Here is a 13,453-nt window from a genome sequence, read left to right on the forward strand (position 1 = left end):
TGTTCCATACATTGAAATGTGGAGGTGTACATTTGTGTGTGTATGTATGTGTGTGTGTGTCCCCATAAATGACTTCCCTAAACCTGCTGGACTGGAAGTCCAAGGTACGACCTCTCCCATGCTCCTAGGATGTGGGGGTGAACGCCAGAACACCCTGGAATGTTACAGACCTCCTAAGATGAGACATTCTTTCAATATGCCACCAACTACCTGTATATACTTCTAAACACAAGTGATTACATGCAGTATTCTACCATATGCAAACTTATATCATTAAAAGATTATACTGACTACTAAGTACAATTTTCCATTGACATAAGATAAGATACCTTTACGGGTACAAAAAGCAGCTGCATTTTGTACCCGTAAGGGATTGTTCTAGTGGAATGTGATGCCTTTTAGGCTATGCAATGCACCGGCCACATTCCAAAGGCTTATGGACAGAGTCCTGGCTGGGCTGCAGTGGGAGACGTGTTTAATGTACCTTGATGACATCATTGTCCTGGGTCAGGTTAGCACCCAGATGCTGGATCGGCTCGAGCAAGCGTTCATCAGATTGCGTGGAGCCAACCTAAAACTGAAGCCATCTAAATGCTGCGTGTTCCGGGAGCAGGTTGCCTATCTGGGCCAAATCATCTCTGCAGGAGGTATTTCCACAGATTCCCAGAAAGTTCAACAAGTGATGGAATGGCCTGCACAGCGGACCGTCACAGCGGCGGTACAGCAGCCCCCGTCCTGGGTTACCCTCTGGACCAGGGTGACTTGTTCCTCAACACTGATGCCAGCGATTGTTGGATCGGAGCAATCCTTTTCCAAGTGCCAGGGGGCAAAGAGCAGATCCTGACTTATTGGAGCAGGTGGCTGTCAGCTACCGAACAAAACTACTGCACGACCAGGTGAGAGGTTCTAGTAGTTGTGGCATTCACTTCCCACTTCAGACAGTATCTGCTGGGTAGGCCATTCACTGTCCAGACTGACGATAGCAGCCTTTGCTGGCCTTAGAGATGAATGGATGGATGGGATGGACCAGCAACATACAAGATATTTGTCACAATTTTGTTTATAAATAAAAAACAAACAAAAGCTGATATATATGTATATATGACATTTTGCAGAGAATGTCACAATTTATTAATAAAAACACAGTAAATAGTGGTGACAAAATTGGGCTTGAAGGCCTTAAAGGCCTGATTTACTCCTTGAATCATACATTTAATTTATCTCTGAGACAAATAAAAAAAAAAAAGAATAGACAAAAATGAGAGGTTTGCGGGTAAGTACATGGACTCGAACACAACCAACAACAAGCCGCTCTGGTCTTTCGGGAGCTTTCAATTGATCGTGATTTCCACTCATGACTTCACATATAATATCCAAGTACAGCACACACACAAACCACTCCAGCTGTACAGATACCAAACACAATATGTAGATTACTTGTGGTCGGAACAACATATATGTTCTGAGATGAAAATATTACTTCTAAATAGATGAGACATTATTTAAAAACTAAAATAAAGTGTCTTGTAGTGCTATAGTATTATAATATTCTATTTTATTTTATTTTTATTTGGAGGAGGATGGTCTCCTTTGTAGGTGCTGAAGTCAGCTGTGCACTAGATGGCACCTTTGGACAACCAGAGGCCTCCATGTGTCATTTGAATCATATAAAAGGAGTGGCAACACAAAAGGAGTTTATTTTATGACAAAGAGACGAGAGGAGAGCAAAGGAAGAATCTGACCTAAAAGGTAAACCAAGCATTGAATACACCTGTAAACATATCTGTCAACTGTTTATTTCTTGAACATCATTGTGAGTTTTTTCCTCATTTTTTCTGCTTTCTGCAGAATGACTATTAGGTTTAGGTGTGCAATTCTCACCTGCAGCAAACTCCAGAAGTCAGTCTTGACTTTTTTATGAAGCATTGGTGGGCTGTATTTTTTTTTTCATACAGCACAAAATGAATAGAAAACACACATGTGCAATCTTGTGAAAGCAATTTGTGTGCACACAGCATGTGGACAAAGGAGTGCGCAATTTGAAACAATTAAATGCTGCGTGTTGTTTCTCAGTAGTGCACAGGTTAACCAGATTTAAGTAGCTTCCAGTGAGGAATATGCATTGTTTAGTTAATTACTTAGTTAGTTAAACATGTTGTACCCAAGTGTTAAAAGTCAAGAAAAGATTCAGTGTATTTGCACCGTATGTATGTATGTTAGAAATGGAGAAGAAAGTGAACTTTTAAATCACTTGAATTAAATTCCTGCAGGACATGTTCTGTTTCTAGCTTAAATTAACTCTGCGCCATTCCTAAAATTACTTTTACTGAAACATCAGCTTGTTCCGCATGATCATTTTGACACAGCCAACCTTACATAATCTATCATGTAGTCGTCTTCTAACAAATGGGACTAACAAAGGTTATCTTATCTGGTAATCTTATCTTTACATTGGGAAGCAAAATCTGAGTTTACAGCACCATATATGTGTTGAAAGACGTTCCAAAAGAACTTGGAGGCAGTTTGCAGCACATGTAACTGTGATTTTCAAAGCTGGAAAAGTTCTTGTAGTGCAATTAATTTTAAGTGGTGTCTAAATTCTGGGTAGTCTCAAGGATAGGAGACAAACTATACTGTAAGTAATTTTAAGTATTGCATAATGTCTTGTTAATTTTGTGGAAAATCCCTCCATCTTACAGTTGTTGTTTCAACTTGTAAATGCATTAGAATTTCCGAGATGTGGGCTGTATAATGGAGCAGAGTAACATTGCTGGTTTCTTACAGGAAAGGAGACCCTCCTTTGTGAACAGTGATTGTAAAAAACAAACAAGTTAAATTAGACTTGGCTCCATCATTATAAGGTCATAAGCCTGCAAATTTTGTTGGTATTACGTTTTTCTTAAACTTTGGTAAGGGAAAACAGTCCTCAATCTCATGCACATCAGTGTAGTGAGTATTAAATACAGATGTTTAAAAAATGATGTAAAAGGTCAAATTATGCATTTCATAATATGACCAACACCCTGGAAAATACAACATATTTTCAGAGTAAGATAGGAAAATATTGTTTGTTTTTCTGCAAAATTACCATGAAATTAGAGAATACTTCAAATTACTTATGCACGACTTAAGTTTACTTACAGTATTATTATTTCCTTGTTCATGTAAAAACATAAACCCTTTATTCTAGTCTGCCTACGTTTAAGTATTTAAGTGCAATTACATTATAATTTTAAATGTAACACATTGGAATTTCATTTAATTACAGGGGAATTTCCCCCTTAGTTGCGAGCCGTATTATAAAGTGCTATCCATAAAACCCCTAATTATCAATCTTGTTTATTAACACGGGCTTCCTGCTTCAGTCTCTGTGCATGCTGATGTAAAACGGGGTGTTTGAGTAAGAAAAATGATCACGGCAAAACACAACACAGGTCCTGAGAGAAAGGCAGAAGACCAGTGCTTCAGAAACCAGTTAATCCTAGTATGAGATGTGTTTTAAGTAGTCCAGAGTGTACTGTTGCAGTTATTGTTTCATCCCCAAAGTGTCAGCTGTTAAACTTTAAACTCGATCAATTTGAACACAAAGTTCTTAGAGGGCATTCAGGTGTGACACTCTTACAGAGAGCGCACAGAGATTTTAAAGTGGCTTTATTTATTTTTTTTATTTTTGGACAAATTAAAGTGAAATCATTCTCTGTATTGAATAGTCTTTACTACAGTGCTGTAACATATGACAAATTTGACAGAACATTAAACCAAGCATAACAAACAAAAGTACATATACATGAATTTTCTGCATTTATTTCAGCAATTTATTGGCTTCTTTAGGTTCTATTACTTAAATACAGCTTAACAAACTGCATCTGAACATTATCTTACCACAGCTCAGAATCTATATCGTAAGGATACCTCAATAAGACAGAGTGTGAACTTCCTGCTAGAGAAGTTTTCTTCACAAAGTTTAAGGACGGACTTAATCTGAGCACAGAATGTAAACAAACAAAGATGTTGGTATTCTGCTTAACTCTTACTCTGCTCTCTGTTCTTCTTCTCCACTTGTGGTTTTTCACTCACACCTCGTGTTTCTTCTGATTTGAAGGCACCATGAACAACACAGCAAACCTGACCTCTCATCAAGATTTGTGGCGCAATGTGACGGTTGGAAACACCACCTGGGTTTACCGTCCTGCTGTGAACCCTGCTCTTAATGATGCCATTTCAGCAGTGGTTATAATCATAATCATCATCAACATGGTTTCACTTGGATGCACCATGGAGGTGTCTAAGATCAAGGTGACCAAGATCAGCAGTGAATGCGAATGTATATGTGGTTTGTGTATATGCAAAAAAGCATTGTGACAAAGCTTGAAAAAATTACACGTAAGCAGGATTTTCGAGGATGTCCTTATGCCTGACAACACATTCCAGTTCCTGCAAGGAAATGCTGGCCATGTTTAGATAAAAAGGATAAAATAAGTAAATATGGTTAATGTGAAATTCTCACCACATGTCGGCAGCAAACCATGCAATCCATTCATGAGAAATGACACAGGGATAAAAGTTGTAAACACATAAACATGAAGAAAAGGAGGTGCTAAAAGCTGTGGAAAGTCATGACGCCAGCTGAAATCAGTAAATAGAAAGCAATCCTGCCGCTTAACGCAAACTAATTTCAGCAGTTTCAGTCCCAAGCCTATAAAAAGGTGTCTCATTACCAAGGTGTCACACAAGAAACATCAGATGAAGGGTAAAACAAACAAGATTTCTCAAGACCTTCGCAGCCTTATTGTTCCAAAACATAGTGATGGCATTAGTTACAGATAAATGTCTAAACTAGCGAAGGTTCCAGTGTAGCACTATTGGGGCCATAATTTGGAAGTGGAAAGAACATAATTTCACCATAAAATGGACATGACCAGGTGCTACCAGACAGACGAGAGAAAAGAAACATCAGAAGAGTTCAAGTCCAAGAGTCAAGGACAGAAAGACCTGGAATCAGCAGGTACGATTGTTTCAAAGAAAACAATAAGTAATGCATTAAAACGCCATAGTCTGTAAGCATGCTCATGAAGCAAGACTCCATTGCTGAAGAGAAAGCATTTTGAAACATGTTCAATGTTTGCTGAACAAAATTTAGACACATCTGTGAAATACCGGGGGAATATAATTTGGTCAGACCAAAACAGAACTCTTTGGATGCCGTAATGCACACCATGTTTGGAGGTCAAAAGGCACTGCACATTACCCTAAAATCACCATACCGACAGTGAAGTTTGAAGGTGGGAACATCATGGAGTGGGGGTATTTTTCAGCATATGGCATTGGCATGCTTCATATAATTGAAGGAAGGATGAATGGAAAAATGTACCGGGACATTCTTGATGAAAATCTGCTGTCATCTACCAGGATGATGACGATAAAACAAGGGTGGACGTCCCAAACACAGATCCAAGGAAACTCTGTTAGTTATGGATATGCCTGGTTTAAATTTCTTTGTGTAGATTGGATGGGTTGTTAGTGACATCTGCCTTTGAAATGATGTCAGTACCACCTTTAGAAATATATTCACTTAGCAAATTGGTAAAGTGTTCAATACTTATTCAATACTGCCTTTGAAATGGCAAGGTGTCACCTGAGTGAGCCGGAATAGGTGGCAAGAGTGAGGCAAGACTATGCTTCTCTGCTCCGACTGCTGCCCCATGACCTGAACCTGGATAAGCATCAGGAAATGGAAGGAAGGAAGGAAGGAAGGAAGGAAGGAAGGAAGGAAGGAAGGACGGACTGATTATTTTTACTCAAACTGGAATAAAATCTTCAAATATTTATAGATACAGGATTTTGGAATAATACTTATTGCTATGAATACAGAAAACTGAAAGTTTACCTTTTTGAATTGAAATGAACTTTTTAACGTTTTGAAGTGTGTTTATATATCCAGTGATATTATTTCTGATCAGTTTTTTACCTTCTTCTGTTTCAAGTATCACCTCATGAAACCTAAGGGGGTGGCTATTGCAGTTGTGTCCCAGTATGTGATCATGCCTCTTACAGCCTTTTTCTTGGCTAAGGTTGGTATTACGTTAAATAAGATTAGAAATAATACTTTATATAAAGTTAGTTCCCCACAAAATTTTTGAAGAGATTCATAATAAAAATGAGAAAACTATACAAACTGACTTAACCAGAAAGAAGATTAATATTAAAACAAATCAATTTTTTTTTTTTTTTAAAAAAAAGCATTTTCTTTTTCCATGCTGTCGGCATACTTCACAAGAGCTCTCATTTTGGGTAATAAAGATCTTTATGATATAAAGGGGCCTGATTATTCATGATTTTTTTATGTGAGGAAAATCATTTTAAATTCAATTCTGAATTTAACAGGGAACCAATGAAGAGAAGCTAATATGAGGGAAATCTGATTTCTCTTTCCAGTGTCATTTAGTACTCTTGCTCTTCACCATATAATACATAGTGGCCCAATATAATTGAATTTGTGTTGCTGTACCAGAATATAACTGACACCAGATCAGCACCTGTATCACTGTTAAACCTTGTTACTGGCACCCTGTAAGAGGTTATTGCGATTTTGTGTTACAGGGGTTCCAGTTGAGTGATATAACAGCTGTGAGTGTTCTGGTCTGTGGCTGCTGTCCTGGAGGACAGTTCTCCAACACATTGACTCTGGCACTAAAGGGGGACATGAACCTCAGGTACACATGGGAAGTTATATTCTTGTAATACATTTGTATTAAAAATGTAATTTGAGGTGATCATAACCCTTGTCTTTCCCTTCAGCATCTTGATGACTTCCTGCTCCATGTTGTTGGCTTTGGGTATGATGCCTCTCCTGCTCTACATCTACTGCCACGGTTTCCCCAGCGTGCGGAACGCTGTCCCGTATGTTCAAATCATCATATCGTTGGTCTTGACCGTTGTCCCGTGTGGCATCGGCATCCTCATCAACACCTACAGACCGCAGTATTCAAAGAGGGTCACAAAGGTTTGTGAAGAGAATGAAGGTCAGACAGATCACTAGAACTGATTAACAGTGTTGATTAATCAGTTGGTGCAGGGATGACAAATAATGACTTTAATAACTGATATTTGTTATGTTGTTTAACAAAAAACAAAAGACAACAGAAAACCTGTGGATTCTGTCATCTTAAATGTTAGGATTTACTGATTTTTTTTCACTTGACAGACAGAGAAACTGAATAACTCTAGACATCAATCTGTGAACTGATACAATTCCAGAGACTTAATAATTCGTAAGGCTTTGGAGACTTTGGACACACATCAGATCTCCAAAGAAAAAAGCATGCTGAATATCTATAATAATGTTAAATGGGTAATGTGTTAGGAATGAAGAAATTCCATCTGATGGAAACGAGAATCATTAACCTATAGAGAGGTGAATTCAAAGACACCCGAAAATCAAAGGAAAAAAATATATAAAAGGTTAGTGCATTTTGCTCAAATTTCATTGTAGTTTGTAGCTTGTCTAAGGATCTCAAACAGATACCTAATGGTAGTCAGAGTGCTGTTGCCTAGCCTGTAGAGGTCTCTGCATTCCTTTGATAAGCCCCCGCTAACCATCACTGACCCACCTGCTCTCATCTGTGAAAAGCACAGGGTGGACCTGCCAATTCCGGCATTCCATGGCAAATGCCAAATGAGGCTCCACAGCGTCAGGGAATGAGCAGAGGTGTCACGGTCTGCGGCGGGCGGACCGTGTGTGGGAGTGTGAGGTTCCAGGTGCAGACATAGACGAGGAGACAGTACTGAACTTGAAACGAAAAGCGAGCCTTTATTTGGGCTGATTAACGTGGCAAACAACAGAAAGTACAGAGGCAAAACTAAACTAGAAGCTGAACTGGGAAAACTAAGAACTGACACTAAACTCAGACAGCAGGGAAAGTGAAGACAGGGTGACAACGATGCATATGGGAGACTACTATGAACAGGACTCTGTGCTGGAACAACAAAGAACTATGAAACGTATACTGTACACGTAAGCAACATGACCAGCAGAGTCCTGAAACCTGGCGTAACATGGGGGAAGTTGAACAGACGACGCGGCCACGAACAAAGGAAGACTGAGGACTTAAATACACACATGAGGTGATCAGGGGAAGTGGAGACACATGAGAACACAGCTGACTAGAAGGAAACATAATGACAATACAGGGGAGAGTAACACTAACTACAATGAACAAAGAACACCATACTCTTTCAAAATAAAACAGGAAACACAGAGACATAGACATGGAGATAGAACATGAACTTAACCTAACCAGAGACATGAAACATGACAGGTAGACACACGGACCAGGGAGAGATGACAAAAGGGACTAAGAAACCAAGGACTAAACTGCAAACTAGAAAACAACTAGATGCGTTAAACTACACATGTGGATATAAAAAAATATGCATTAGAACTTAAACCCTGGGCCTCATGGCCCAGTACCGTGACAAGAGGGCCCACTAGAGGACGTCTGGCCCTCAGGCCACCCTTATGAAAGAGACATTCACACAATTTTATAGGGCTCTGACAATGCTCATCCCGTTCCTCCTTGCACAAAGGAGCAGATACAGGTAGAGCAGGGGAAGCTACCTGAACGCTACTCCAACAGAGGTCATTATATTTTTAATAATTTTACATCTTCACTCCGTACAACACTCTAGCTCCTCTGGAAAAAAGAAAAAGACTCAAATAGGAAGTACTTGACTCCCTGGTATAACTTTCAAACGGGCATCTTAAAGCAGATAACTCGTAGGCTGGAGAGGAAATGGTGTCTCACTCATTTACAGGATCAGCCAGGAAAAATATTTTTTGGCTCAAGAAAAAAAGAGGATTTAAAATCCTCCTGATCACATACAAGGTCTTAAATCTTGAATCGATTTTTAAGACTTCGTAATACCATTTCACCTTAATAGAGAACTTCTGCTCTCAGACTGCAGGCTTAGTTGTGGTTCCCAGAGTATTTAAAAGTAGAATGGGAGGCAGAGCCTTCAGCTGTCAGGCTGTTGCCTCTTCTTTGAAACCAACTCCCAGTTTGGATTCGGGAGATGGACACCCTCTCTACTTTTTAAGATTAAGCTTAAAACTTTTTGACAAAGCTTATAGTTAGGGCTGGATCAGGTGATCCCGAAGCCTCCCTTAATTATGCTGCAATAGGTCTAGGACATAGGTGTCAAGCCCGCAGCCTACTTACATTTGGCCCGCGAAGCCATACCAAATTACTATCAGAGATGGCCTACTGGTATTATACAGCTAATATATATATTGTTTAGTATTAAGCTTTGCTTGTTCCATATTCAGTTTTTCAGCAAAACGTGTTTGAGTCCATAAGAAAAAATTCATTCTCATATCTGGAGGAATAAATATATTTCAATAAATATTAACATTAGCCCGCGACTTTGTTCCAGTTTTGAATTTTGGCCCACTGTGTATTTGAGTTTGACACCCCTGGTCTAGGATGTTGTGGCTTCTGAAGAAGTGTTTCTTCTTTACTCACTATGTGTTTATACACCACTCAGCATTTAATCATTGGTTATTATTAATCGATGGCTTGTGACTTTGTCCTGTTTTCCTCCTCTCAATCCGAACTGGTCACAGCAGATGGCCACCCGTCAGTGAGCCTGGTTTTGCCGGAGGTTTCTTCCTGTTAAAAGGAAGTTTTTACTTTCCTCTGTGGCCAAAGCGATTGCTCATAGGGGTCATATGATTATTGGGGTTTTCTTTGTTTTCAATGTATTATTGTAAGGTCTTTACCTTACAATATAAAGTGCCTTGAGTTGCCTCAATTCAACTTGAGTTTAGTTGAATTGACAACAGTCAGAAATGATGAGGTTGGAAAAATCCCAATGGCCTCCATTTCTGTTTTGAGTGTTGTCTTGTTGTTGATTTCATCAACATCCGAGCCACTAAAACTAATTAACAACCCCCTCTGCTACTTAACTGATCAGATCAATATCCCAGAAGTTTAATTTACTTGATACTATACTCTGAAAAGTGTTCCTTTAATTTTTTGAGCAACATAGAACCAAAAGAGAAGTCAAACACTGATTTATTCCCTCTCTTGTTTCTGTTGTTAGGTAGGCATGATTATCTTGCTGATTTTTACTGTGGTGACCTTGATCTTAGCTATTATTGCAAACGGACGCTACATCCTGACTGTGCTGTCTCCTTCACTCTTGGCCATCGCTGGTCTCATGCCTTTGATAGGCTACTGCTTTGGATATGTCTTCTCTGCGATCTTCAGACTCAGCCAAAGGTAGGTTATTTGGTTATTCAGTCATTGATCGATATTATCGACATTGATGATCCTATGAGGTTTGGAAAAATATATAGATAGATCTCTCTCTCTCTATATATATAGAGAGAGAGACAGACACACAGGCAGGTAGATAGATATGACTTGTAAATAATCCTTCCTTGCCTTCAGGGAGCGGAGGACCGTTTCCATGGAAACAGGCTGTCAGAATATCGTGCTGTGCTCCACCATATTGAAGGTAGCCTTCCCTATCGAAGTGGTGGGTCCTCTGTATCTATTCCCGGGAGTCTACTTTGTGTTTCAGTTCTTCGAGGCGGCGATGATCATCATGCTGTTTTGGTGCTACCAAAGGTTCAAGAGAAAGGAGAAAGGTAAGAGTGACAGCAGGTTTCAGAGGTTACATTTTACCACAGGCCTTTTATTACACAAGATAAAAAAACAAGAGTTTACAGATGTCTGGCTGATCATTATTTAACAAAAATTCAACTGTGAATTGATCAAGTGTGGGTTAACTCACTGAACTACATCCAGGTTGCAGCATCTCAGATTGGAGGTGTAACTACAGGGGTCCAACAAAGAATGGCCACGCATCATACTGATGTCTTCGGAAATTTATTTCTCTCTCTCTCTCACTCTTATTGTCTTCAGACACCGTGAAAACTGAAGAAACACAAAGTTTACAACATAAATGTTTTGAGCTTATCAGTCTCTCATATCAGTGTCCATAAAGAGTCTTGTGCAAGCAGAACAGAAAAAATGCACAATAATGGATATCACAAAAATGTCCTCTCATTACCAGTATAGAACACGTATGTAACATTATACAAACAATATACATGAAACCATACCGTGTGCGCCTCTTGGACCACATGCAGAATAACATTAACGTTGAGGCTGTAGATGCATCTGTAGCCATGTATCCATGCTAGCTCCACAATGCCATGGTTGTGCTCTCAACCAAACTCTGGTCATGTGACAATTACAAACTTTACCTCATACGAACTTTACAAACTTTACATATTTAACGAACCAGTATTTTGTAATCACATATTTTAGACATGTTTTTTAATTAAGGTTAAACTTTTATCACCTTATCTTATAAATAAATGAACTAAATTAAGCATGAATCTATCACAGAAACATGAAATAACCAACTTTATTTTAACTGTCTCAGGGACAGTTACAGGAGGGTTTGCATTACTGAAGTTGCCATATTTCAAATATATTAGATTAAACATTTTTAAATTTTGTGTTTGAAGAAACAGTACTTTTAGCACTACACAAAGTATAGAGCAGAAAAATACAGATATATTCTTTATTGTACCTTTATGGGCTTGTAAATTGGGCGATACCTTCTAAGGTACTCTTGTTGTTCCCTTTCATGTTGTAGGTTATGGTGACCAGTCTTGAACCACTAATGGCAATATTATACTCATGTACTGGTACCCAAACTGACCTTTTTAAAAAGGTGCCATGTTAGATACAGTGTAATTTATTCTATATATTTTCATTATTAATACTGTATTTGCTTTGATTGTTAGTCATTTAAGTGGTTTCATTGATCACCAAAAGCATTATGCGCCTCACATCTGCCTCAACATGTGGCAACAGTGCTAACCACTGCACCACTCTGACCTGAGACGAACACACAATAAATGTCAGATGGTGTTAAATGCTCAAGTACGCTTGAGCCTCAGTTAACAGCACAGTTAAATAGTTAAATGCTCATTTTTAAATACATTCTGCATTTAATAATTAGTTAGTAATTATTATTAACATCTGGCACTCTCAAATAGTTTAATTGAGTTCAATTCAATTTTATTTATATAGAGCCAAATCATAACAGTAGATGCCTCAAGGGAGTTAAGTACTAATATATTATATTAAGGTCTTGGATTCTAAGTTTTTACAATAATACAGAGAAACCCCCAACAATCAAACGACCCTCCTATTAGGAAGCACTTGGCCACAGCGGGAAGGAAAAACTCTTGTTTAACAGGGAGAAACCTCCAGCCGGCTCAGGGAGCGGCAGCTATCTGCAGCGATTGGTTGGGTTGGAGTGGAGGAAGACCTAGTTTACCTAGTTATTCTAGACACAGGAACTTGAATACATAGTACATTACTAAACACACAGTCTGTGGTTGAAGCAGCAGAAAAAAAGAGGCAGAGAAAATGAACAATTCCACCATCAGGTGTGGATGAGTGAAAACAATACACAAGCTTATGACCTGAGTCGTAACAAACTGCAAGCACCAATGAGCCCACAAAAAGGTTTCTGGCTAAGAGTCTCTGCTGCCTGTTCTTGTTTTCAATTCTACACACGAAAAAATGGCAAAACGGCGCCAAAACACTCCATCGAAGAATAACTTTGTGATTGTGTTTTGTTTACCAAATCTTAGAATTTTACATCTAACCACAGATTGAGCAACTTTTGTGTCAAATCTTGGTTTGTGTTAATGCATCTGCTTATCTGATCCACAGAGCCTTACCAGCCTGCGGCCACTGGAGAGGATCTGAAAGAGTCTGATGTGTGATGTCAATTACCACTCATATTTCTCTATTAGCGTGCACTGTTACACCAAAGGGGCTCCAGATGAAGGAAACAAAATCCTACAGCTTACTGAACAAACAGAAAAATGTGCAACTGTATTTCTTGATTATTATACCATATTGTTATGAAACCTGTTAATGTTGCAGTAACTTCAGTTACAAAGCACCAGTGAAAAGAAAATCCAGTTTTAAATAAATCTTTTAAAAATTAGAGGATTTTTTTTCCCTATGTCATACAAACACAACATTTTCGCTTAAAATAAATTCATTATGTACATAAATGTACTTTTTCCAAGATCTTGTCCACCAAGTACCAACATTATCACTGAGAGAGAAGCTATGGAAGCATCTAAAAAGCATGGTTCGGGTCTCTTGGGATCTGCATGAAATGGTTCTCCTCGTATCTCTCTGACCGTTTTCCTCTGTGGCAGTTTCTAAGTATGATCATCTTCTGCGTCTCTGTCTTTGGTGTGCCACAACTCTGTGCTGGGGCCATTACTGTTTTTGTCTATTTACTCCCTCTCCAGCCCATTCTGAGCCCTTTTGAGGATATTTGTTTCATTGTTATGCGGACGATATCCAACTCTATATATCTTTTAAGCCGGAGGAGGTTTCTAAGCTGC

At 38.8% G+C, this 13,453-nt stretch overlaps 1 protein-coding gene across 1 annotated transcript; it reads left to right on the forward strand.

The window, feature by feature from the left end:
• The first annotated feature begins 3,893 nt into the window (after positions 1-3,893).
• LOC120725411 (sodium/bile acid cotransporter-like) lies at positions 3,894-13,171 on the forward strand. The gene is made up of 7 exons (XM_040018312.1): positions 3,894-4,296; positions 5,985-6,071; positions 6,601-6,713; positions 6,799-7,003; positions 10,102-10,280; positions 10,452-10,651; positions 12,762-13,171. Exons 1-7 carry the CDS (start codon positions 4,108-4,110, stop codon positions 12,812-12,814), a joined length of 1,026 nt encoding a protein of 341 aa, XP_039874246.1. The 5' UTR covers positions 3,894-4,107; the 3' UTR covers positions 12,815-13,171.
• Positions 13,172-13,453: the final 282 nt, after the last annotated feature.

The sequence above is a fragment of the Simochromis diagramma genome, unplaced genomic scaffold (genome assembly GCF_900408965.1).
Source record: "Simochromis diagramma unplaced genomic scaffold, fSimDia1.1 OVJJ01000802.1, whole genome shotgun sequence".
NCBI classification, from domain to species: Eukaryota; Metazoa; Chordata; class Actinopteri; order Cichliformes; family Cichlidae; genus Simochromis; species Simochromis diagramma.

Bases quoted from the DNA above. Each gene is read 5' to 3' on its own strand.
- LOC120725411 (XM_040018312.1), top strand. From the start codon at position 4,108: ATGAACAACACAGCAAACCTGACCTCTCATCAAGATTTGTGGCGCAAT. The intron at 6,714-6,798 runs GTACACATGGGA...CTTTCCCTTCAG, and splicing joins AAGGGGGACATGAACCTCAG to CATCTTGATGACTTCCTGCT. The intron at 10,281-10,451 runs GTAGGTTATTTG...CCTTGCCTTCAG, and splicing joins ATCTTCAGACTCAGCCAAAG to GGAGCGGAGGACCGTTTCCA.